At 44.7% G+C, this 27,118-nt stretch overlaps 1 protein-coding gene and 1 pseudogene across 2 annotated transcripts in view; both read left to right on the top strand.

Moving 5' to 3' along the window:
• Positions 1–27,118, top strand: part of GPSM2 (G protein signaling modulator 2) — a 397,434-nt gene that overhangs the window by 110,008 nt on the left and 260,308 nt on the right. For both annotated transcript variants that reach the window (XM_069232396.1, XM_069232397.1), the window contains one exon: positions 12,129–12,350. In XM_069232396.1, the coding sequence (XP_069088497.1) occupies positions 12,129–12,350 (222 nt within the window). The remainder of the gene's footprint in view (positions 1–12,128; positions 12,351–27,118) is intronic.
• LOC138293798 (LIM and senescent cell antigen-like-containing domain protein 1) lies at positions 2,578–6,437 on the top strand (annotated as a pseudogene).

The raw sequence follows: 27,118 nt of genomic DNA, 5'->3' as shown, positions 1-27,118 counted from the left end.
GTACATCACCATTGGCTACTGGACCCTGTAGAGCCCAGTGATAACCAATGAGGAGTTGCACGGCGGTCCTCGACCGCCACACGCAAAGGCGCAGAACGTCAGCGAAATTACCTCATTTACACCTGGACAGGCGTCCGCCATCTCAGGGGTGCCATGGCAAATAACTGCGTCGCAGCAGACATAAAACACATTTAGGGACTACACGTAAGCATACTGTTTCTTTCACAACATGCAATGCATTTTACTCTGAGGATATGTTTGAAAATGACCAGCTGCTCACCGTTTTGCCCTCCGGATTACAACCGCTGAGGATGATTAGGAAATGGAGACATCCCCCTGTGTACAGGCCCCTGGTGGGCTTGGCAACAATGGAGGACAAGCACATTATCCTCACCTACGGGCTTGATAGGGCCACTATCCAAGAGATGTGTTCCCAATTGGAGCCAGACCTGATTTCAGCTATCCGTCAGCCCACTGGGATACCCCCTCTTTTGCAAGCCCTATAAGTGCTACATTTCTTCTCTAGTGGCTCCTTCCAAGTGACAGTGGCCATTGCAGCAGGGATGTCACAGCCAATGTTCTCAATAGTGCTGACCAGAGTGTTGTCTGCCCTGATGAAACACATGCGTAGCTACATCGTGTTCCCCCAGGTGGACGATCTGGCCACAGTGAAGGCTGACTTCTGTGCAATGGGACATATCCCCAACATCATTGGAGCAATTGATGGTACACATATTGACTTTGTACTCCCCCCCCCCCCCCCCCCACCCACCCAGATAAATGAACAGGTGTTCAGAAATCGAAAGAGCTTTCACTCCATGAATGTGCAGATAGTGCACAATGTGCATCTCCCATGTGAATGCAAAGTATCCTGGGTCTGTGCATGATGCTTTTATCCTGAGGAATAGCAGCATCCTATAGGTGATGGCTCAACTCCAGAGGCTCCGGGTGTGGCTAATAGGTGAGCCCATGGTTCACACCCAGTGTCTCTTGGTATATGGGTGTGGGATTGGCCCTAAGGGTGAGTTTGTGGCTAACAGGTATCCATCGATATTTGCAGGTGACTCTGGTTACCCCAACCTCTCATGGCTGCTAACCCCAGTGAACGTTACAATGAGGCACATGGGCGTACAAGAAGAATTATTGAGCGCACCTTTGGCCTCCTGAAGGCCAGGTTCAGGTGCCTCCATCTGACAGGTGGATCCCTGTGCTACTCACCAAAGAAGGTGTGCCAGATCATCGTGGCATGTTGCATGTTGCACAACCTTGCTTGAGATGCCAGGGGCCTTCTCTGCAGGAGGATGGGGCTGGAGATGGGCGTGTGGCAGCTGTAGAGCCTGTGGACAGTGACGAACAGGAGGCAGAGGATGAGGATGTGGATAGAACAACTATCATACAACAGTACTTCCAGTGACACACAGGTAAGACACTGTAACTTCACCTTCCATTGCAGTTTTGTGTAGTGATTTTTCTCTGGCAGGCTGCTGTTCCCACGACTATGGCCACTTACTCTACCCTTTGACATGTCTATTAACAGATCTTTTTGCCCTACTCTGGCTCCTGGTGTATCAACTGCAGCACATTACAGGTCATACCTATGTATACATAACTGTACAGTCTAATTGCAATGTCTACAGATTGTTAAACAAATACATCCTTAAATCATTTGACAAACTCCATACTTGTATTTTTCAAGAGGGTGTGTATTTCAGTGCTGAGAAGTAAATGGGGATGTGCAATGGACTGGGGGTGATGATGGAGGAAGGTCCAGGATAGAGTTCAGTCTATTTGTATCATAGGTGCATTGTCCAATGGGGCATAGGAAGGGGAGCAATGAAAGTTCAAGGTGGATAGGGTAACAGAGTGGGACACAAGGGTGACAATCAGGAGAGTCTTATTTCCTGGCGGGCGTCTTGGCAATGTTCTCTGGCTTCTGCCTGGATCGCAGGGACCGTTTGCGTGGTGGTTCTCCTTCTGCTGGGGGTGGGGTGCTGGTGGCCTGTTGTTCCTGTAGCGGGGCCTCCTGTCCACTAGCGTTGGCAGAGGTGGAAGGCTGTTCATCAGTGTGGCTAGTGTCAGGGGCCCGTTGGTGTACCACTGCGTTCCTCATGGTGTTGGCCATGTCAGCCAGCACCCCTGCAGTGGTGACCAGGGTGGTGTGGATGTCCTTCAGGTTCTCCCTTATCCCCAGTTATTGTTCCTCCATCAGCCGCTGGGTCTGCTGCAACTTGGCCAGTATCTGGCCCATCGTGTCCTGGGAATGGTGGTATGCTCCCAGAATGTTGGTGAGTGCCTTGTGGATGTTCCTGTTGTCCTGTGCCTCTGTCTCCTGAACCGTGTGCCCACTGCCACTGACCCTGTGCTGGTGTTTCCTGATGGGGGTGGGGGGGGGGAACTGTGGTGGTATGGGACTGTGGCTGGGTAACCGACTGTCCAGAGGTCCCTGATGGGCCAGGTTGGTCATCCTGATCCAGGCATGCAGAGCTGCTGTCATCACTGTGGGCCTCTTCTGTGGGGGGGGGGAGGGGGGCTGCATGTTGCTGGCACCTCCTCTCCGGTGACGTTGTGTGGGGGACCTGTGGGGATGTAAATGCAGTGTTATAGTTTCTGCGTGTGTCATCTTGTGCATGGGTATGTTGCCCTCTATGGTTGATATTGCCATGGCAGATTGGCCTTAGTGAGAGTTATTTGGTGGGCTAGGTGATTGTCTCTAGTGTGCATGCAGTGGTGATGGTTGTCCATTCAGGTCTGTGATGGGTGTCCATGTATTGATGGGGCATGCAGGGCTTGGCATTGGGATGAGTGGGTTGTGATGGTGGGGTGCATGTGAGGTGGTGGAGTTATGGTGGTGAGGGGTGGGGGTTTGTGATTGCATGCAAGTAGGGGGGTGAAAGTAGCAAAGAATTGACTTACCTGAGTCCAGTCCTCCTGCTACTCCTGCCAGGCCCTCAGGATGCAGCATTGTCAAGACTTGCTCCTCCCATGTTGTTAGTTGTGGAGTAGGAGGTGGGGGTCCACCACCAGTCCTCTGTACAGCTATCTGGTGTCTCTCAACCACAGAATGCACCTTTCCCCGTAGGTCGTTCTACCTTTTCCAGATGTCATCCCTTGTTCTTGGGTGTTGTCCCATGGCGTAGACCCTGTCCACGATTCTCCGCCATAGCTCCATCTTCCTAGCAGTAGATGTTTGCTGCACCTGTGATCCGAATAGCTATGGCTCTACCCGGATGATTTCCTCCACCATGACCCTTAGATCCTCCTCAGAGAACCTGGGGCTCGTTGTTGAGTGCCATGGGTGTGGTGTGTGTGGGGTAATGTTTTAGGATGTGTGCTGTGATGTGTGTCAATGGTGTATGGGTGATTGTGTTCTGTGGCTCTGGTTGTGTGGGTGCTCTTGGTGCCTCTCTCCCTCTCTCTCAGTTGTAAATTGGTGTGTGTGTGGTGTGTGTAGTTTGAATTGTGCAATGTTGTGTTGTTTTGTGTGTGTGCGTGTGTATTTTGAGCGAGGCGGTATGTACCGCCAATGGTTTACCGCGGTTGAATGTCCACCACGGCGATTCGTGGATGATAATGCTGTGGGCGTTGTTCTGTTGGTGTAAACTGTGTGGGTTTTGGTACCGCGATTTTATCACTGACCTTTGGGCTGGCGGACTTGTGTGTGTCTGTATAGTGACGTATTTCTATGTGTGTGTCATAATACAGGTAGCAGTATACCGCCGCGGTCGCTGTATGCTGGCGGCAGTAGCCATGGCAGTAAGCTTGATTTACCGCCAATTTCATAATGAAGGCCATAGTCCTAAAAGCCAACAGAAATGGTTTTAGAAAATAAAAGAATGAAGGCAAAAGGTTTGGGAATGACTGCAGAAAGGGTCAAGTCCAAAACCACCCAGTTGACATTTGAGAGAAGTTCTTCTCTTTCAGCAGTCCTCCAAATCACTCGGTAGTAGGGTTTGTTCATGTCGCTGCTGCACTAGTAGCCAGATGGGCCAATTTTATCAGAATGGCTTTCATAATTTATGCCTGAAAATCCTTGTTACATCCTGCATGACCTGACCTGCATCTGGTTCTGGTGGTCAGCATCCCTATTGTGCTTACCCTAAGACACTGGCTGGGAGGGTTGCTCCTCACTGACAGGTTTTTAAGATACTGCAACCAGCAAAATAGGCCCTCTGATTCCATCATCTGATAATCCTTCTTTCAGAGAATTCTTCACGTAAGTGTACTTTTTATGCAATAGAGGTCACTGTTATGATCAGCCAAAAGGCTGATAATTTGTTTTTATATTCAAAGTAGGTTGCAACTTACAAATGCAAAATTGAAGTCCTACTGAAATGCTTTTGTGAGTAAATATCAATACTGTGCTCCACTTAAATTAGAAATAATTGTCACCCCATTTCCGTTAGCTCAGCCTTCTGTAAGCTAGTCAAAATATTGCACAAGTGCTGCTTGACCGTTGCCATAATCCTCCATCTCATCAACTCTTTCCATCTTCACATAACACATGTATCTTGATTTTTCAACCTTCCATTGGGCTGTTTTTCTTTTTAGTGCCCCACCAGATTTGCCCTAGTTCTGAAATACAAGATTACAGATGTCCGCTCCACCTCATTCCCTGTGCTGCCTTCTGTGGAAGTCTTTACGTGTGGCGCAGGGATCCACCTGTGCCACAGTCACTATCACAAAAGAGGAAAAGGCATTGTGGTGGCGGCACATGGTAATATTGCACAAACCTACATGGTTCTACCATTGTGTATCTTTACCAAGGAACCATGCAGGACCAAGATCACCATTTTGTAGTTGCTGATGCTTTGCTTTGGCAGGATATGAAGGCCCAGTGTATGGTACCAGGGTAATTTGCCACAGTGTCTGTTATTATGTAGCTTACATCACAAATTATCTGAGCTTTCAGTGATTTGTTGCCCTCCTCCCCCTTACTCCCCCACAACCCTCCCCTCCCCCTTTTTTTTTAATAGGTCGAGCTTTCGAAACCTGTTGTATATACATACTTCTTTGTGGGCTTACAGCCTGCCCACTGCCTTCAATTTGTTGGTTTCAGTATCCTTTAAAAGTCCTTGGTTGCTAGTGGTCAGTCTTTGCTATTTGTCCCTCCTTTTTGTGGCTGTTCACTCCCAACGGAGAAGCACTTCATTACTGGTAGCTTTGCACTTGTCCTATTTTAGCATGTGGTCAGGGACTACTTTTATCTTTGTCTAAGAGCACTTGACAGGAGTGCTTATGTTTTTACTCTGTGTGTTTCTGCAAACAGGCTGTAATTCTTTTTCTTATAAGGCCGTATTTGCTATGGATTCAAAGACCAAAATCAAATGTCAGATGCTGTTTTCGAGTGCACGTCTTACATTTTCTTTTTTAAGTGAGAGGATTTCCCCTTCCCCAACCCTCCCACTTGTTTACATTTTCTGTGACAGTGCTAGGCTCCTTATTCTCTTGAATGTTCCTTTTATCAGTTCTGTTTGCATGGCTTTGATCGTAGTTTTAGGGCAACTCTTGTGTGCTTTCTCATACTTCTAAAGTATCCAGCTTTAAATTGTAGTCCTCTCTGTGTGTACAAATGGTGAAGACACAAGTTCCCTCAAAGGGTGAGTTGACTTCGTGGCCCGGTGAGGGATCTGCACTGGCTCTCAGAAGCAAGAAACTGAAGGCTGCAGTCTCATTTTTTCACCCACCTGTCTCAAGTGCTCCTAAGGTGGCAGCTTCAGTCCTGGCCCTAGCGGGGATGATGAATAGCAACATGGCAATGCTCTTGCCAGTTTATCTTTGGCCATGTCATTAAGTTAATGAACAACAGCTGTCATCCAGAATGTTTCTGCTGCAATCTCTGCAATCAGATGCTGTCTGACATAGGATTTGTGGAAAATACTGGCAGGCATCTTTGCCATTCTTGTCACAACCGAGAGAAAGCCAGGAGTTTGGGCAAATCTATTTGCCAGAAGTGCCATGTGATTATTGACAAGCAAGCTTGCATCTTTAAAAATTACCCACACCATGTGGATCACTTTATCTGTGCTACCTGTGAGAAATAACTTAAAGCAGATGCCCTAGAGCCGAAGGAAGGGTTGTACTATTTGCAGTGCCATGACAAGTGGAGCTTACAGACGGCCGATTGAAGGACATATGTTTAATGCAATAGGAAAACAGTGGCATGTGGAGAGCACTTTGTCTGCACCAGTTGGGAAAAGCTATTCCTGTGACACCGCCCTAATGAATGAAGAGGCTGCCTTGCAATGAAACCCATTAGCTTCACCTGTTTGGTAATGTTTGCTTTCACTGGAACTGTGACTGAAGGAAATGTGTCTGCATTGAACAGTAATTTTACGTTTGAACTGTTACTTGTGAACTGTTGCACTTGCTCCGCGTGCAGCATTGAGCCACCACGCCATAACATATCTGTGGAGTTTGATATGAAGCCAATATGCTAGAAGGGGTTGAGTGGGTGAGGGTGTGGCATATCGGCCAGAGCTGTTGACTTTGGAGCTGGGGAACCAAGTTAGAGTCTCAGCGTGGGCACAACATCCTGTGATTCTGGATAAATCACTTAATCTTCCTGTGCCTATCAAAAATTGTGTCCTGCTGTTATGTAACTTGTGCTCATGTAAAACGCTCCAGTACCTTTGGGTCAAGTTTGTGCTATATAAGACTGCAAAAAAACAAAGTGTTACAAGACGTTTCTGTTGGAGGTGAAGAAGCGGCTCAAGAAGCTGTCCGGCACATTGGGAAGGAAATAAATAGTGCTTCCGCCCTCGCCTCTGTGCTGGACGTTTGTTGTTTGATTGAAATGCGAACAGACCCTATTCGAAATGGTGCTATATGTGGTAAAGCGATAACCTCCACTTACGGTCCGAGCAGAAAATTGAGTTCTGTTGTATTGCATCGTTGCTACTACAAATTGCGTCATTTTGAAAACCTCTTTTCCTTTTGTACCTACACGGAAACGTGTACATACATATTTACTTTGTCATCCGTTATTCTATAAGCGGCAAGTTTAATATAATTGATTTAAGTAAATAGTATCACCCTTTGACTTTTCAATGGCTGGGGTGCCCTGTGTCATGTGACTCGGTCTGCTGGGATACCAATCTGTAAACACATCGAGCATAGGCAGCCAGCACTAATAGCAAAGACTGCCAAGAGGGAGAGAGGCCTCGGCTGCTGTACCCACCCAATTCAACTCCTCACATTTCTATTCCACAACACTTAATTCAACAACAAACCACATAACTCAACAACACAATTGCACAACACACCACACCATACCACATACATCCAATCAACACCACAGAATTCCACATCATGCCACAAAATTCAACAGCACACCACATGACTAAACACTACATACCACTTCACAGCACAAAATACCATTCCTCTCCATAACATACAGTCCCACTCCACATAATTCCAGCACACACAATACTACACACCGTGCTACACAAATATCCACCACACGATTCCAAAACAATTCCAATTCAACCCACATAATTCCATTCCTTATCACATACATATGCTCCACTCCATAATACAGGGGTAAAAGACATTGTCATTTACAATGCCAATAGCTCTAGCTCTTGTAAAAACGTGACCTATTGGCTTTGCCAATACTTGTTGTTTTAATGTATGTGCTGTGTGCCAGTTACCAGGCATGGCAAAACGTGTGTGCCTTTTAGGCCACCAATCACAATGGAGAAATGTGCAATATAATCACTGGCTTTCAGTTTTCCACTTTGATCCCATCTTGATGGCATTCAGATGTGCCACACTTTTGGCATAAATTCAGAATTTTAGCATTCCAGTTGCTCATTAGAGCACTGTAAGCTGCTGATCACCAGGGAGTTAAGTGGCAGTCTGCTGCTGGTGTTGAAAGTGCATAATTCAGTCAGCATGTCCCAATGTTTTAATGAAATAGAATAGAAAGATATTTGTTAACTCACAACATGTGCCAATTGTTCTTTCTACAGCACTAACCATAATGTCTATTACAAAATGAACTGCCTCGTTTTGTTCCCTTTTTAAGCTCAATGTTTTAAGTTTTACCAGTTTCATTCAATCAAGATGGCTTCAGGTGTGCCACACTTCTGTCATAAGTAAGACTGTTGTGCTCCAGTTGTTCTTTAGAACACTTGGGGAGTCTACAGTGGAGCACAGGAATCAACCGAAAGGCTGCCTCTGTTGGAAGTACATGTTTTACTGAGAATGTCTGACTTCATTGTCATATGGCTGAGAAAAATAGTGTGACTTTACAGAAAATATGCTCTCATTTTGGTTTCTGGAGCACCTTTCATAACCTCTATGTTAAAATCATGAAAAAACAAATTCTCTCAAACATGATTTATGAAATCTCAGCAGGGTAAAATCACCTTAGAACACATCACAATTCCTAAAATTAGTATGGTACCATCAGCAAATGATTTAAATTGTAACTAATATTTCTTGTTACCCTTTATACGTGCCCCTTTTTATGAACCTTGAAACCTGCTATTCACTACAATGCATTTCAGTGGGGTGCTCTCATGTATATTGGTCCCAAGATGGCTGCCATCCCTTTCTGGTGAAGTGCTGACAGCCAATCAGATCTCACCATGAGATATGCGCCTAGGTTCCGCCCAGATATACAAATTTGGTTTTCCTTTTAATATCTCAAAAACTACTGAATGGAATGACACCAGATATTAAAAAAATAAATTAAAAAAAGGGCGCTTTCTGGACGAAAAGCTACCTTTCTGCCAAATTTGGTGTAATTCCATCCAGTGATTTGGGCTGTAGTTGTGTCTAAAATCAATTTGAGGATTAACGTGGGAAACTCACTATTTTAAAACCACCCCCCACCCCTTTTTTTTTTTGTGTGTCTTGGCTCCCGCTTGATGGATCACCCAGAAACTTTCCATGCACAATAAGACCCTTGGCCACATCTTTTTTGTTGAAAATTTCGTGAAGATTTGTCAAGTGACTCCAAAAATATAGCCTAGTCAAAAAACTATTTTTCCTATGGAAGCTAGGTCCTAGCTATAACTTCCTACTTATGTATATGTATTTATATTTTTATATATATATATATATATATATATATATATATATATATATATATATATATATATATATATATACACACACACACACTTATACACACATACTTATTCACACATACACATACACATACACTTATACACATACACATACACTTATACACATATACATATACTTATACACATACTTATACGCACACACTTAATTAAAAGGCCTTTCAACCAGCTTTCTTCATTCATTGGTCTGTTGGTGTCATTCACATTCTGCCCACTACAGTATGTAGCATGGGCTGTGGGGGGAGGGGGGTTATTGGTCTGAATAACTTCACTTTGAGTGTCTGCATTTTGCTCTTTCACAAGGAGCACATCACTGCACAAGCTAGTTCCCTTTTGTGCTATTATTTTATGTATTACTTTGATGTTGCCTTTGTGTTTACCAAATGTATTGACTTTACCAAGTGTGAGCACAGGTCACATTCCACTCGTTATCATCTGCATTTTCCTGCCGTTGCCATTGTAAACGTCTTCTGAAGTGTCCTTTGTTTACAGTTTGACTGTGGGTATTTCACAGCATAACAGGCGACCTCCATTTGAAACTGTTCTGTTTTAAATTATGAAAGTTTCACTATTATACACGTGAATTTATACGTGGAGAGTTCCTCAGAACACGTTTATTCTGGACTCCGTTTCACAATGGTACTTTAATAACGTTTGCCCAGGAAAAAAAACAGCCTCTATCATATTTAATTTGCAGCATTTGTAACATTGTTTGTTATAACTTTTTTCCATTCTTCTTTCCTTCTTACATTTATCTTTGCTTTTTCCTTTCATTCCTTCTGTCCTTTGTTTTTCATTCCTTCTTTCCTGCTTACGTTCCATTTTTCTTTGTCTTTCTATCCTTCTCTTTTCTTTTATCCCTTCTTTCTTTTTACCATTCTTTCTTTTCTTCATTTTTGCCTGCCTTCTTTCTTTCCTTCCTTCCTTTTTCTTTTTTCCTTTGTTCTTTCTCAAAGGCAAGAGGCTGGCAGGCACTGGCACAACAATTGGCTTATTTATGTCTACGTTAGCCAAGACCTTTTGATTTTGCTAAAATTGTGTGTGGCATAGTTACTTGTAGGGGTTTTCAGCCACAATTTATCCATTTGCCTGTGGTTGTCTCATTCATATTGTTCTCCAACCCACTCGAGCATGCATCAAGGAGCAACACTTTACCCCTCTTCAGCATTGGCTGGCTTAACTAGGAGTAATGGCAAGATACCCTATCATAGGAAGCAGAACTACTCACAAAGTAGTTCACCTTGATGCCAGGCTGTACAGTGATAATGTGTGCTATGTTTTAGACCAAAAACCATTTTTGCCTTGGCTCAGTGTATTTTTTATAGATTGACAAACTCCTAGTAGCTTTTCAAAGAAGGTTTCGCATAAACCATGACAAAACGAAACGAGAATTGCCAAAGGGGAAGGAGGCAATGCCAGACCTGTTTATTTGGGTGTGTGATGTTGATGAACGTATGTGATATCCCACCAGTCTTTGCAACGGTGGATTGATATGACCAAGAGGATGATTAATATGAGGCCCTGCAGGTGTTCGGATTGCTGAACTTTCCTGAATCTTGTGTTCCATTAGTGGATGTAGCTCATGCATGAGGTCAAGTAATTCATCCTTCGAAAACTTTTGCCTGAAAACGATCTCCCTTTCTGCCCTCCCGTGCTCATTCTTAGCATCCTGCAGCTGTAGGCATCTTACCTCAGTGTATCAGTGTGGGGTATACCCATTGTGATTTAGCTGTCATGGGTTTTGGGATTTCTTCTACCCTTTTGTTTTCCAAGGCTCGGCTAGTGTTTTTTTTTTTTTTTTCCTTTACTTTCTACATGTTAAATTTATGAGTTTGGAAACCTTTCTTCGTTTTGTTCATAACCGTAGCAAATTGCATTGCAAATTCAGTTGTCGGTCACTATTGATTTTACAAATAGTTGGAGCACAGTCACTTACTATTAGTATTCGTCTGTTACGTTTCACACTTTCTGATGCTGTTGTGCATTGCTAATCCTTTCGCCTGGTTGCTGGTTGCTTTGCGACCAGTTGCAAAATTGCAGTACCGTTGTCAGTCAAGTCCAAAAAATGCGTTTGATTGTAAATTCGACAACAGAGGCCAAAAGCAGAAAAGTCTTATGGTTAAGTCTGTCATCACACCTTGGTCAATGTTTCAGTTACGACAAGATTAATTTGTCAAACGGATGTTTATTATTTTTTTGGGTGATCTTGTAACTTGTGCATCGTATATTTTATTTGTTGAAGTTTGGGGGCCTCCTTTTAGCGTTTATGGGGTTCATCTGTTCACTTATGAATGTTATAATTCTTAACTTGCTGGTTCATATTAAGTTTCTAGGCACAGATATTTTGAGTTGTTATTGCCTTTTATAAATATCTGACTTGTTTCTTAATTCGACGTTTGTTAAATTCATTTAGTAGAAATAAATGTTCTCTTGCTTCCTGACTTTCTCTCTTCCAGTGTTACCTTATTAAAGAACCCCAGTTAAATGACGTCTGAGCTAAGTGCGGTGTTATTGTATTATGTTTAATGAGAGATTCTTTTGACAGCCAAATCAAGAGGCAACGTTTTTCAGCTGTCAGATGACATTAGGGGCCTTTATCCTCAGATAGTTAATTGCATACGACCCTGGAGTCTATAAAGTATGAAGTTTTGTTTGTGTCCTTGTATGGCCTCCAAAATGTTCCCGTATTACTCTTCGAGTGTCCTCGGTTCCGTTTTATGTTGGAAAGTGGGCCCTCCCTTTTTCAGTTTAAACTCAGCCAACCTTTTGCTGTTTTGGATAACAATATAATATTTCAAAGCAAACCAAAACACATAATTTCACCTTCATAATTTTGCAGATTGACCAAAAAAGGCAACTCGTCGCCAGGTAGTCTACTCTTATTTGCTGTTCCCGCTGGCTTGTGATTGATGGGAGGGCGTGTATATAGCTCGGGTAAATGTTTGTTGTGGGCACTGGTATTTCACCTTCAGCAATCAATTTAATTGGCTATACCTAGTCAGCTTAAGTAATAGTTCTCTTCGTTTTCTTTCCTAGAATGGAAGCGTCATGCCTTGAGCTGGCGTTGGAAGGGGAAAGACTATGCAAGTCTGGTGACTGCCAAGCCGGAGTGTCTTTTTTTGAAGCTGCAGTTCAAGTTGGAACAGAAGACTTGAAAACTCTCAGTGCTATCTACAGCCAGCTGGGCAATGCCTATTTTTACTTACATGAGTATCAGAAAGCGCTGGAATACCATCACCATGACTTAACGCTGGCCAGGTAAGAATAGTTTTCCTTTCTTTACTTTTACAAATGCTAATAAAGACATTTCACTTGCATTTGCTGATCTTCTCTGGCATGTCGTACTATGATGACACAGATATTCTTCATGCTGTTGCGTTTCGGATCTTTCCAGCCCCATTGTGAGTAAATGTTAGTGCATGCCTCATACCTTGCACTAGAATTATGTATGGTCTGGTTTGTGCAGTGCCACTCAAGGTTGCTTCAATTTAGAGTTGGAAGGCTGGTGCCTAAAAGATCCTGAAAGAGTGCAAGACAGGATGAGCTTTAAATCTTGAACTCGGGATGTTCCTCTGTTTGCTCGGTTTGATAGGGAGCAAGTTCCAGAGTGCGGACCCTTGGGATGTGATTGACGATGCAAGGGATGAAAATCTTTCCTTTGATTTGTGATCTGAGGCTGCACATTGCCGTATTGCCGTGTATGTGTTGATGTGGGCAGATAGCTTTCTCGGTTGGCAAAGCAGAGTACTTTCAAGAGTATACTCTTTTTGATGCAAACCAATGTAGACTTTTGGTACAGATCAAGCAGTCACATCAGAGTATCCGTTAGCCTGCTTCCTTATGTAGTGTTTATAGATTTAGTGTATTTTAAGAGACGATTATGATGAGATTAACCTAAGTCCTGTTGCCAAAATGAATCCTTTTTATGGTACTAACCTTAATTTATGTATTCATGATGCGAGTAAAGAGGACTAGTGAGTTTATTAAACAAAAGGTGCTCATCGAGGGAAGGATTATTTATCCTTTAGTCCTCCACAGTCCTATCTGCCGTATGGCCTTTGTGTTTCTATCCACCTTACCAGCTTACATTGTGCTCCTCACAAATGCAAATTTGAAGGGTGTCAGATTGGTTGATCAGGACCTTTTAGACATTAACATTTATGCTGCTAGTGACACTTCATTTTATACAGTTCATACAAATCAAGTAGAACAGTGCATGTGGTAACCATAAACTTCAGATTATAGGGCATCAGTCCACGTATATCATCAAGAAATGTTGACATGGTTCCTAGCTAGCTCACAGTGCCCATCTGAATCCCTAAACACACCGGGATACCAGATGGGCTTTGCAACCTCAAACATGACTGCTCAGATGCCCAAGCATTTGTGGAAATAGATCTACCCTTTCATTGTCACTTATAGTACCTAAGATAAGACACAAGAAAGATGGGAAAATGTTGTTTAGAGCATTTATTGAAACAATCTTATTTTTGCATAAAAAAAACATAAGCAAGACAAAAAGCATGAATTGTTCAAATGGTGAAAAAGATACAGTTCAACCATGGTTATGTTATTGTGTTGGCACACTCCTATATGCTACTACCTATAGTGAAGAAGCCTAGTGGAAATACCCTCTGCCAGGTCTGTTGGGACAGCCCCCATCTCTCCCCCCTCCCATCACCCCTCCTCTCAAAATACCTTGGTAAAATATACCTGGAAGCCGGTCTGGAGTAGTGCAGGCGCGTTCCAGAATAATCCCAGCAGGCATGCTCTTCTGCTGAGTATGGCTTGGAGGCAGTTTTTATAATACAAGCTATGTTCATTCTACTCTGTCAGAAGGGCAGACTCAATGCCATGATATGTCTGGAATCGCAGAGCTGTCCCAGTGGACAATCCGAATACTTTTGGCATCGCGTTCTGTGGGCTCAGCCTTGGCCGGAGTGTACAAACAAGATGGCATCAACACTTACAAGAAACATGCAATATGTACAGTGATTTCTCAGTACATTATTGCATGAATGAAAAGCCGTGTAGAGGGTTACCCGCAAAAAGACAATGCTAAGGTAAAATGTGCATTTAAAATTGGAGGCTCTAAGCGGACCCTAACATGCTTTACCACATTCCTTTCCCTCACTGCATTTCTGACAGGCAGATATACGAGATTGAGGGTGGCATCTTTCACCAGGTTTGCAAAAGTAAATCCTATATGCTAAGTCTTCCATTTTCTGCTGAATTTAAATGCTTCATTTCAGAACCTGCTTGCTGACCACAATCGCAATAATTAACTGTATGTGCTGCTTTCTTCCAAAGAAACAAGTTAATTTCTTACCGTAATCTAACCTAGCCCAGCAAAATCTGCTGCTTCATGAAACATTTTCCAAAAGCCACTGTCCTTTGCAAAGATTATTTTACAAGGATTGCAAAGGATGACCACCCTGTAGATTTGCCAACTAAAATAACAACCGCTACAAGAAACAAGATCCAGATAAGACTTCACGGTTTTTACCTAGTTTGATGACATAACAATTCAGTTTGGTTGAAATCAAAGGATTGCTGGTAACCATAGTGCATGGCAAAAAGAATTATTAACACCCTTGACCCTCCCAGGATATTTACTTAATAAATTGATACGAGTTCAGAAATGAGCAAGCACAAATAATCTAGATAAATAGATAATGGTTTACTTAAAGAATACTGCTTGTGTGCAGATGAGCAATTAATGACAGCCCATATGGAACGTTAAAATAAAATGGATACAAAAGTATTTTAAAACATGATGCGAAACAGACAAAAGTGACTGCAAAACAGATAGAACAGTTTACAGTAACGCAAATAATAAAGCCCAAAAAACATTTTCAAATACGTGTCCAAGCCAACCAGGATTAGACAGTTTATTGCAGCCCAAAAATGCTGCAAGGACCTTTCTTCCAATCTTAAACAGAAGAAACCCCAACTCATCATGAGCGAACCACAGCTCTCCTTACTGCCTCCTGTGAAGCTCATTCATAAAAAGTAACATCTGATGAAAACCAGGTTAGGCACATTCGCTTCTGGATAGATCCTCATCAGTGGCAACTCAGTATGTCTACCTAGTCTTTACTCCCTTGTCTTGCAGTGCCCTGAAATGACTTAAATTATTACTGTAGCACAGTATAAATCTCTCCAAATAAATTATTTTAAGCAACGTTCACCTGAAACATAATGTTGCTTCATTTGTAAAGCTGCAGCACTTAGGACCCCCAAGTTTGTTGGACAGAATTAGCAAACTGATTGACAGTTGCTCCTACCCTGGTCTCACTTCCTCTCTCAGAGGATACTATTGCAATGATGTGCACAACTCCATTCAAACCTACTGCATCAAAGGGCATTAAAACACAGAGTCTCCACTGTTCATTATGCTGGCAACTTTTGGTGTATATATAATGTCAGTACTGCAGCATTGTTTTGTCTCCGGGTAATCTCTAAAGCTCTGAGTCAGCACAGCAGTGCTCCAAAACATGTTTTCTAATGAGAAGTAACAAACTGCTCGACTGGAGTCGTTTACCTTGTGCTCAATTGTTTCCAGGAAAAGCTGCAGACAATTAGTCATTAACCATGTTCTAAAATAGAATGCCATGCACCATTGTTTTTCCCTTCTGAAAAAAGCAGTAATCTGTTTGAGGCACCTGTGTGGTGCGTCATACACAGACCTGTTGCTGTTATAATCAGATGGATATATGACCATCAGTGAGTGTCAATATCGAGCTAAGCTGCACTTTGGCTGGCTGTATTTTATATGCATGCATTTTATAAATTGCTACAAGGTGCATTATTTTATATTGGTGTGAAAGTGGTACACTGCAGTTGACAGGTGTCCTCTAATACAAATTCAATCAGTCAGTCAATTTATAGAGTGCGCCTTGTCACCATGAGGGTGTCCAGGCATTGGCAGGGTGTAGTGTCTCAGCTGAAGAGCCAGGTTTTTGGTGTCCTATGGAACTCCTGTAGATTGGGGAGGTCCTCCAGTGCAGAAGGAAGCTGCTTAAGGCTTTGACTACGACGTAGCAGAAGGAGCACACCCCTGCTCTCCTGTGTTGTAGATGGGGGGGTATGAGCCAGCTCGAGGGATGAAAAGCAGAAGGGTCTGGAGGGTTTACAACATCTAAGGCAGTGGTTGATGTAGGCAGGTCCGGAGTTGTACAGGGCCTTGGAGGCGTGAATGAGGAGCTTGAACTGGCATCTCTTCCGAACTGAAAGCCAGTGGAGTTGAGGTGGGGATGATGTGGGTGCGACGCGGGAGATCCAAGATGAGTCTTGCTCCAGTGTTCTGGATGGCTTCTAGTCTTTGAACTAGGTGATCCTCGGTTCCCTTGTAGGGGGTGTTTCCGTAGTCCATGCACTGGTTTCTAGGTCTTGGGTGATAGTGTGTCTCAGGAGATGCCACTAGAAAATCTTACGTAACATGCACAGGGTGAAGAAGCAGGAGGATGATACTGTGTTAGCTTGAGACCTGATGGATAGTTTGCTGTCCAGGATGATACTGAGATTCCTGGAGTGCTCAGCTGGAGTTGGAGTGGGCCCCAGTTCTGTGTGCCACCAAGGGGTGTCCCAGTGGAAGTTGCAGTGGCCGAAGATCAAGTCTTCCGTCTTGTCTGTGTTGAACTTGAGCAAGTTATTCCTCATCCAGTTTACAACGCTGGTAATGCATTGATGAAAGTTGGTTCTGGCAGTGGAGTTTTCAGAGAGGGAGAGGATGAGTTGCGTGTTGTCTTCATTTCATATTTATAATGTTGAGTCCGTGAGATCTGACTAAGTTGGCAAGGTGAGACATGAAGATGTTGAAGAGGATGGGGCTGAGTTATGAGCCTTGAGTGACTCCATAGATGACAGGTTCGGGTTGGGAGGAGAAGGGTGGAAGGTGGACTTGCTGTGTCCTGGTAATCCATTAGAGGGTACCTCCTAAGAACCCTATGTCATGAAGTCTGGTGGTGAGCGTGTTGTCGTATTTGGACTTTTGCTCCCTAACAAGACTGCTGGTTTAGTGGAGAAAGCACTTTGATTTGTAGGCGACTGAGTAGCTATTGCTCCTTTGTCCAGGACCACACACCAACACTAAGGTTGTTTGTCCTCTTCCCTTTCTTTTCCCCTCTCCCCCTACTGCCTCATATCGGTGCTCTTTCTTCCCCAGTATGGCGGAAGGACTCTCCTTCAGTGATGAGGATCTGACAGCCATTCTGTCGGCCCCCTCACTTCTTGGTGATACCACCCTCTCCAAGAGTTTGTCCCAGTTGGGCGACTGGGATACACTAGTAGAACTAAAACGATCTCATGTCAAAACTATTCTCCACGGGGCCGTTCTGACTGAATACCTCCGGAGCAATACAGCACCAAACGGACTGTTGGTCACCAATGCCCCACGTATATTCCTTGAAGATCTAGAATTTAGAAAGGATTGGGCTCTGATAGCATGGAAGTGTACTAGAGATTGGCTCATCCTGATTATAAAAACAGCGACAAGGTTATCCGAGGCACTCCTAATTCAGATAAAAACGAGTGAGAATAACCTTAAATCAGGGATGAGCATTCTCTCCTTTAAAAAGAAACTAGAGGAGGTTAACAAAAATATGAACGAGCATAAGGAATATCTCACTCAGCGAAAGATTTCTAAATTCCAAAAAGATCTCGATCGGTTCTCCCACGAGAAGATATACCCTTATACCAAATCGGATTATGTAGCGAAAACTAACAACATATCCGACACCTCATCTGGTGGTAACACCAGTTCAGATAATGATAGTTCATCATCAGATAATTTGCGGCAACGTCGTGGACGACGTGGGCAACGCCGGGGAAGGTGGAATCACCCACCTATGTTACCCCCCTGCCCTCCATACCATAATCAACAATGGGGTTGGCCTTCCCAATATGGACTCCCACCTCAATACCAGGCGCCCTTTTTCCAACACCCTGCACAATGGTCTTTTCCTGAGCCACCGCAGCCTTTTTTAGACAGAGGCAACGGGAGGGGAAAAGGAAAAAGGAAAGAGGTACATTGGAGGCCAAGAGAGGACACCCCAGAGAATACTGCACAAAGGGAACCCCTCCCAGGGACAAGCAAAACACTGTAACGAGCCTGACGGATAATCAAACGGATAACATTATCAATCTGAGTAACCGGGTTCTGAGTGAAATTGAAACTAAGGCACTAAACAAGGGCTTAAACTTTGTGCCCACGCCCAAAATTGACTTATTTAAAACCCGAACAGAACTAGCGGGTTTGTTTCGAAAGATACGCTTGAAAACGTTCTTCTTGGAGAAACATTACGAGGCTTCAGACAAAAACACTGGCCTACGCCCAAAGTCCACCTTCTGCCCAACCACGGGACAGATGCCCCCCGAGGTCCTGGCTTTTGAGAAATCAGTATCCCTAAAAGTCAACGCACTTACTGGGACCACCAAAAAAAAAAAAAAAAAAAAAAAAAACATACCAGAATATGAGTACGGCCGAGCTTTCAGCTCTGAAAGGCCTGACATCTGACCCCATGATAATCATTAAACCAGCAGACAAAGGGGGAGCAACGGTAATTTCTCCACTTAAAATGTATAGAGATGAGTGCGAACGTCTGTTGGGTAACACCCACCATTATAAACGCTTATCTCGAGACCCCACACCTGATATTCAAGATGAAATTTCCTTTTTCGTGATGAAGGGCTTAGAGAACGACTGGATTACTCGACATGAGGCAGACTTCCTGATACAGGCTAACCCTAGGATTCCCTACTTTTATATTCTCCCTAAAATGCATAAAGGGAAAATTCCCCCACCAGGGAGACCTATTGTATCCGGGATCGGATCGGTTCTAGAACCCCTGTCTCAATTTGTGGATTTCTTCCTTCAGCCATTGGTCAGAAGAATTCCTACTTACCTAAAAGACACAACGGATGTGTTGGTCTTATTAGACTCTGTGGCTTTTGACACAACTAGAGAACTGTTGATCACCCTGGATGTAGAATCCCTATACACCAACATTCCCCAGGAGGCCACTCTGCAGGTCATTAGCGACCTTTTGGAAGCCAATAGAGGAGAGTCACGTACACCGCCTGACTTCATACTTGACTTGGCACATTTGGCTCTCACAAGGAACTACTTCAAGTTTGAGGATAACTTTTTCCTGCAAATACAGGGTACATCTATGGGTAGCACTTTCGCACCTAGCCTAGCATGTCTCTATGTTGATCACTTTGAGAGACAGGTAGTCAACCACGATGACAACCCGTTTTCCCAGCAGATTAAACTCTGGAAACGATATATAGATGACATTCTATTGGTCTGGACAGGAACTAGAGATGAGGCGATGAATTTTGTAAATTGGTTAAATACAGCTAACCCTTTCCTGAACTTCACCATGACCATAGGTGACAACCAACTAGCATTTCTTGACTTATCAATCTATGAAAGCAATGGGGCTCTAGCCACAGAGGTCTATTATAAACCCACAGATCGGAATAACCTGCTCCAATTCAAAAGCTTCCACCCAAGGTCCCTGAGGGAGAATCTCCCGGTTGGTCAATTCTTACGTCTACGACGGAATTGTTCCACCCTCACAAACTACCGCAAACACGCTGAGAAATTGGTTAGTAAGCTGCAAACCAAGGATTATCCCACACATCTGGTGAAGAGAGCATACAAAAGAGCGGGGAATAATAATAGGGACCAACTACTACAACCACGCACTAGGACGTCTGACACTGAACAAATTGTGTGTGTGACTACCTTCAATCCACTATCCAATAAGATTCAGAAAATCATCAATGATGAGTGGAAAATCCTTATATCTGGTGGTTTACCCTTTCAGCAGCCACTACATGCGTTTAAAAGAGCCACAAACATACGGGACATGGTTGTCCACACAAGACCCAAAGAAGAAAAAAACAATTCCCTGACGACACTAACCACACTATGGGGCCTCCCACCACCAAGAGGACACTACCCATGTGGCAACTGCAGTGTCTGCTGTTTCACCAAAAAGTCAACCACAATAGACCTAGACCTTAAGACTCCATGGGCTCAAAGATCCCTAACCAACTGTAACAGCAAAAACGTGATATATTTGATTAGATGCCCCTGTAACCTTAAATACGTGGGAATGACATCTAGAAAGGTCGCCACGAGAATCTGTGAACATAGGAGTACGATCCGTTGTAAACGAGAGGCTACTAAATTGACTAACCACTTCCTTCTGGAAAAACATTCGGCAGATGACTTACACTGGACGGTCATTGAGCAACTATCTCCATCGTCCTCCAATATGACACAGAGATTGCTCCAGACCGAACAACGTTGGGTCTGGAGATTACACACGGACACCAATGGTCTTAATGATGAGATCCCTTGGTTCACACTCAATAAATGATTTCTCTGACTAACTTATGAGTCCTCCCTTCCGTCTGCTTCTGCTCTATCTTTTTCTTCCCCTTCCCCCCCCCCCCCCCCCCCCCCCCCGGTTGCATTTCTTCTACAATATCCCTTCTCCCTCCTCCCTTTCTTTCGTTTCCCCCCCCTCTTTTTCTCCCCCCCCCTCTCCTTCCTTTTCTTTATCCTTTCCCTCGTTTTTCCTCGCTTTTTCTTTTTTCCCTTTTTTCCTTAGCCCTTTGGGCTACGGGACCGCTGGGAACTACATTTCCCAGCGTCCACTGTAAACGCGAGCCTTCCGCTGGTGGCGCTCGGGCCGGAATCTTCCGGCTCGGGCCCCACCCTTGCACTCGCCCGCATTCATGCCGGCGCCCCAGCACTGCTGGGGCGCCCGCGGGTGCGGCAAAGCACATCGCGCCATCAACCTAAAGAGGCCCGCCTTTGCAATCGATCACATTCATGCCGGCGCCCCGGCTTGGCCGGTGCGCCCGCCATTACGGCAATCATATCGAGGCTAGTAACGCAAGGAGGCCCGCGGCGGTGATTAACATTAATTGAACTCCAATTTACGCGCTAACAGGGCGCACCTGGAATTTCTTACAGCCATAAATAGACCGTTCTCCCTCAGCCACTTGTCACAAGCGGTCCAAGGAGAGGACGAAGTAGGCGCACGGCGAGCGTCCCTTTTGATGTAGTGAGTGGCATACCGGATCACAGGCAACACAGATAAGCCCTTATTGCTTTTAATCTTACTTTTTTTGTCTATAGTCACTTCGGTTTCTCTTAACCAGTATTTTTCTACCAGCAATAGTGGGTTCCTACTGGGAACTTGTTTTTCCCCCCTATTGCTCCCTCTGTATCTATTCTGCCTACTTCTGTTCTTCTCCTCACTTCGTCTTTATGTTCATCTCTATCCCTTAGTGTGTGACTATAAGGGGACACTCCCCCTCCTGGATACCAGAGGCTAGCTGCCTCTAAGAAAAGGGTAAGAACTATAATTCCCTGCAGTGATAGGACTGTCCACTTGTGTAGATATACCCACTCAGTCACTCCACGCATGTATTTTACCTTTTTTGAACATATGTGTTTCGTGCATGAATGCATCCCCTTGACACGTGTGTAGTTGGTTGGTTTTGCAGTGCTGTGTGCCACCAGAGTGCTAATTAATTGCTTTTCTCCCCATAGGCCGCCTCAAGGTAATTCCTTGGGTAATGTAGATCATTCTTTTTTCATTTTCTCACTCTTTGATTTCCCCATAGAGTATTTTCCTCCAACGTGAGACGTAGGGATCCTAGGCCCTGACGAATGCCCCGAGACCTTCATTGGCTCACTTTTGAGGGCAGAAACATGTTGGCTAGTAATTAGTTAGGTGACCCTGTGAGTCCTTGTCCTCACAGAGGTGTCCCAACCCCCCTTTTTAACTACACCAAACAGACACCACCATTAAATTTGTTGCTCTTCACAGGTGTCTGCTTAGGTGTTTTTAGTTTTTCAGTAGATTAGCTGGATCCCGATCTTTCCAGAAACAAGTTTATTTACGCACTCCCTCCTGTTCCTTTAACAGTGAGGTTGAGTCCGCCCAGGTGGCACTGTCCTACCTGGGTGGGTCTAGGTGGTCAAATGATGAAGCATGACACTATATAGTGTGTGAGACCACCTAGTCCGTAAAAGGAAATTCCCTTCTTCCCTCCCCTCGCTGTTCCACTCGGTAATTTCCAACTGACATTCCACTGACGTTACCCTTCCAAATAGGAATACATACAACCTAGGACTACGCTAATATCCGCGACGTCCGCTTCTAGAGAACCCCGTACTTTCGTGTGTACTTAGACTGAGTTATTCCTACAACAAGTCACAACTGTCAGCCCAACACTCAGAGCTCACAAGCAGTACGTCACCGAAACTCGGGCAGTAAAGGTGATTTCAGGCAGCCTTACACATGGACTCCAGATTGCGACTTCTCAGGGGAGTCGTGGTGGAACGAAAGTTACCCTTTTCTCTCGTTGGCAATAAGTCTCATACACACATAGATAATGAAGGAGATGCAGGAGAGTTTTCAATATATTTATTGAAAAGACTGCAATCTACGATAAAATGTATGTGCTTCAGTGATTAAGATAGTGAACAGTAATAAGAGCAGAATTATGAAAATGAGTTGTGAATATGAAAACCCCCACCGTTTTACAATAAACAGGAGATATGAAATTCCTAACCCAAAAAACCTAATCTCTACCCTAACGAGAGCTAGGTGTGATAAATCCTAATCTGCCAGTACCATGTCCATGAGAAGCACCCTCCAACCCTCGTTATCTTGAAATGAGGTCTCTATGTCAGACTATATGGAGACATATATTCTTGAGTTCTGCAGCAGGGTGACGTGCAGCATAGATGGCATCTGGAAGGAACCCCTCTGATGACCTTGTCTGTGTGAGGTGTATTTATACAGATCATGTAGGATCCCTGACCCAGTTATGCTCCTAAACAACTGATAGTGTGGTAGACTTGTGTTGGCAATGCATAAACAATTCCTAACAAGTGCGCATGATGTTCCTATCACACGTAAGTGAGAAAGGGACATGATGACAATACCTACGTATATCACCGATAGTGACGCTGATAATACTGAGTTCTCAGAATGGCACTGATAATGAAAATCAAAACATTTCTTATGAAATGTAAGCAGTGATAAAAGCCGAAAGAAATAATTAAATAGAACAGAGCATACTAAGTAGGTAAAAGCTCACTAGGTGACTGTGGCAACAGGCCTGCAAGCCAAAGGCTAAGCTGACTCCTGTGTCCCAGTGTGGAAATAAAATGGATTAAGTACTATGTGGTGGGAGACAGTGGCGAAGGCTGCAGAGAGATCGAGGAGGATGGGGGCAGCTGTCTCTTTTGTTGAGGAGGGCCTGGATGCCATCTGTTGCTGCGCTCAGGGCTGTCTTGGTGCTGTGGTTGCTGCAGAATTCAGATTGTGCATTGACAAGGGGTTGATTGTGTTCCAGATAGATGGTGAGTTCTCGGTTGATGGCTTTTTTTCAATGACTTTGGCTGGGAAAGGGAGCAAGGAGATGGATGTGTTTGTAGTTGCTGAGTTTGTTTGGGTCCTCTGACGGTTGGGTTGGGTCCTCTGATGGTTGCTTCAGCAGGGAGTTGATTTCTGTGTGTTTTCCGTCTTCTTGGAAGGTGGCAGTTTCCAGTGAGATGTTGAGTAGAGTGGAAAGTTTGAAGCTGGTCCTGGGTGCTCCTAGGTTGAAGATGTGGTGGGGGCATAGGTTGGATGGGGTTCCTGAATAGATGGATTTCATGATGGTGATGGTGTCCTGAATAGTGATGTGGGTCTAGGTAGTTAGCCTTGGGATTGTCATGTGTGTGGAGGTATCACCGTTAGAAAAGTCTTGAGTTGGGGGTTGAAGATTCTGTAGATTTTGGTGATTTTGTTGTGGAAGAAATCTGCATCGCTGTCGCATAGGTCCTCAGAGAGAGAGTCATGTTGCTTGCTGCTGTTGTGGGATTGGTGAAGCCCTTGACTATGCAGAAGAGTTCCTTACTGTTGTTGGAGTTAGCTTTGATGTGCGATGTCAAGGCTGTCTTTTTTTTTTTTTAGTTGAGTGCTGATTTGTGGGTGGTTCTGCCGGCTGGGTCTTGGTTGGTGTGCTACCTTCTCTTGCGGTGCTTGCAGTGGGGTTTGGCTGTCCTTAGATCCTCAGTGTACCAGCTAGCTTTCTCAGTGGACCTTTTGTGTTTCTTGTTCTTGATGCGGGTGATTGTCAGTGTAGTCTGTGATCCAGGTGTTGAAGCTTCTGACAACCTGGTTTACGTTGTTGTGGTGTTTGGTTGGGTTGAGGGTAAGCATGTTGGTTCATTTAGTGTCTGAGACCTTTCTCAAGCTGCGAAAAAAGAAAGGCATTGGGTTGCGTGGGGGGGGGGTGTTCATGGGAGTAGGGATGATGAAGTGGACTATTGAGTGGTCAGTCCATGTGAGTTTTGTGGTGTGGCTGTATTTGATGCAGTCGCTCAAGGTGACTATGGGGTTGACAGTGTGTTCTGCGATGTGTGTAGGGTGTGTATGGGTGTAGGGATGTGTGTATGAGTTGGGTGAAGCTGATGGTATTCAGGGTGCTGACAAGGTTGGTGGAGTTAGGGTCATTTATTTCATTGAGATAGAAGTTCAGGTCTCCCAGGAACATGTAGTCCTTCGAGACAATGGTGAGGGGGTGGCGGTGAAATTAGTGATGAGGTTGCAGAAGGTGATTTGAGGTCCCAGTGGACAGTATGCGAGGGTTCCCCTAATGGTGGATTTCTCGCCTGTTTGGATAGTGAAGTTGAGGTGTTCCATTGCTGAGGTGGTCTCGTCTGTGGCGGTGGTGCATTTGATGGAGTCACTGTGGATGACGGCGATTCCTCCGCTTGGCTTGTTGATGCTGTCACAGTGGGTGATTCTGTATCCTGCTGGCATGGCAGTGACAATGTCGGGGGCTGACACCGGGTTGAGCAAGATCTCTGTTAGGAAGACGATGTGTGGTGTGGTACTATCGATAAGGTCCCAGACCTCAGTGGCATGTTTCCTGAGTGGGCAAGTGTTGAGGAGGGTGCATGAGAGTTGGTGGTGGGTAGCTGTTGCACGTCAAGTGGACTGGGTATTGCTTTGAGGGTTGGGGACATGCGTGTTGTGGCAGCTGAAGTGGCAGTGGGTGCAGGTGAAATGTCCTACTATGGAGTGTGATGCAGCGCTGTGGCAGTGTTTGTGGCGACGCTCAGCGTTGAAGCCGCGTAGAGCGGTAGAAGTGTAGCTGTGGGTGTTGGTTGGACCAGAGTTTCTGGTGCTGGGCGGACAGGCACAGACTTTGCCTTAGGTAGGTCCTGGGCAGTCGGTGGGGCTGGTGGGACGGAGAGAGGGAGGAGGCTAGAGTGGAAGAAAGGTGCCGGAAAAGGGCAAAACGTGGCAGCAGCAAAAGTGGACTAAAAGGACCCAAAGAGGGCAGAAAAGAAGCAAAAATAGAGCTAAAACTGAGGGAATAAAGTGAGAACGAAGCAATATGGAAGAGACTGAAGGGGAGAGTTAGCGAAACAGACAGGGAACGGGTGTGGCAGAAGGAGTGGCAAAAAGGGTGGGAAAAAGAGCAGGAAGAGGCTTGAAGAGTGGCACAGAAGCAGGAAGAGGAATGTTTTAGAGGAGAGAGGGCCTGGAAGAATGCGGATCCTGGACCTAGTTGTGGGCCAACAGAGGTAGAGTCAGAGTTGGATCTGGGCACCTGCTCAGTGGGGCTGCCCTGGTCACAATGTAGCAGTATATGGATTATGCATCTAGAAGTTCTTTGGTGGATGCTTTGTTGACAGCCACTGAAGAACTTCGCTTCATTTTAGGCCAAAGTGGATCAGCAGCGATGATCATGCTTGACCTTAGTGCAGCTACAAGTACACTTGCCATTTTAATTCCGAGGCTGAAGGATGCTGGCATAATAGAGACTGCCATCAAATGGTTGGAATCCTTTTTGATAGATTGGAGTTTCAAGTGTGTGAGGACTCCTTTGCCTCTACTTCTCACACACTGTCATGTGTAGTCCCACAGGGTTTGTCACTCAGCCCCACATTGTTCAGTGTGTATGTACGCCCAATGGCATACATTGTTCACTCACATGAGTTGGCCTTAGTATCATATGCGGTTGACGCGCAGGTCATTTTGGCTATAACACCCAATACCACTCAAACTTTCTTCCAACTAAATACTTGTCTTTGGGAGGCTATAGATTGCATGCCCAATAACAGGTTAAAGCTCAATGGGGAGAAAACTGAGGTTCCAGTGCCATGCGGTAACAGTCCCAGGTGGCAGGAACTTTCATGGCTAGACTACCTGGACGATACCCCAAAGCCAGCCCAAGCAGTAAAAAGCCTGGGAGTCTGAATAGACAGCAAGCTTACACCGGAGACCTTGGTTAGCAAATTGGCAGGGGTATGCTTTGGCATGCTAAGATCTTTAAGAACATTCCTGCAGATGTTACCCTTCACCATAAGAAGAATAGTGGTACAGAGTCTTATAAACTCCTGCCTTGACTACAGAAACTCCCTTTATCTGGTAAGTCTGAAATACGTAATCAGGAGGCTTCAACTGATGCAAAATGCAGCTGCTAGAACTCTTCACAGAATTCCAAAATATCAGCCGGTCAGAGCAGGTCTTGCAGCTTTGCACTGGCTCCCTGTCCAAAAAAGAATTAATTTTAAAGTCCTCCGTATGGCACATCGGGCCATTCAAGGAAAGGTTCCCCTGGTCATCCGATCCCTGTTTGTACCCTTTGCTCTGGAAAGAGCCCTGCGCTGTAGTAACCAGAGACTGCTGGTGGTACCAAAGGTAAAAAAAGCAAAGAGTGGAGGTCACTCTCTTACTTTCCTCACCTCCAGGCTCTGGAATGCTCTTCCGATGTCCCTCAGAAAACAACCATCTGAAGTCAGCTTTAGGAAAATGTTAAAAAACATACCTTTTCTAATTGCATCACAGGGATTATTCTTTGTGGATTTCGGTAAGGGTCATATTGCATCTAGCGCTGGGAAGCCCAGTTTGGGTAGCCATGCACTATACAAGCACTTGAATTGAATTAGAAGTGCATAGCAGTTCATAAACCCCATCGTGACCTATTGC

The sequence above is a fragment of the Pleurodeles waltl genome, chromosome 4_2 (genome assembly GCF_031143425.1).
Source record: "Pleurodeles waltl isolate 20211129_DDA chromosome 4_2, aPleWal1.hap1.20221129, whole genome shotgun sequence".
NCBI lineage: Eukaryota > Metazoa > Chordata > Amphibia > Caudata > Salamandridae > Pleurodeles > Pleurodeles waltl.
Note: the sequence above shows the minus strand (reverse complement) of the source record. Positions and strands in the feature narration are given on the sequence as shown.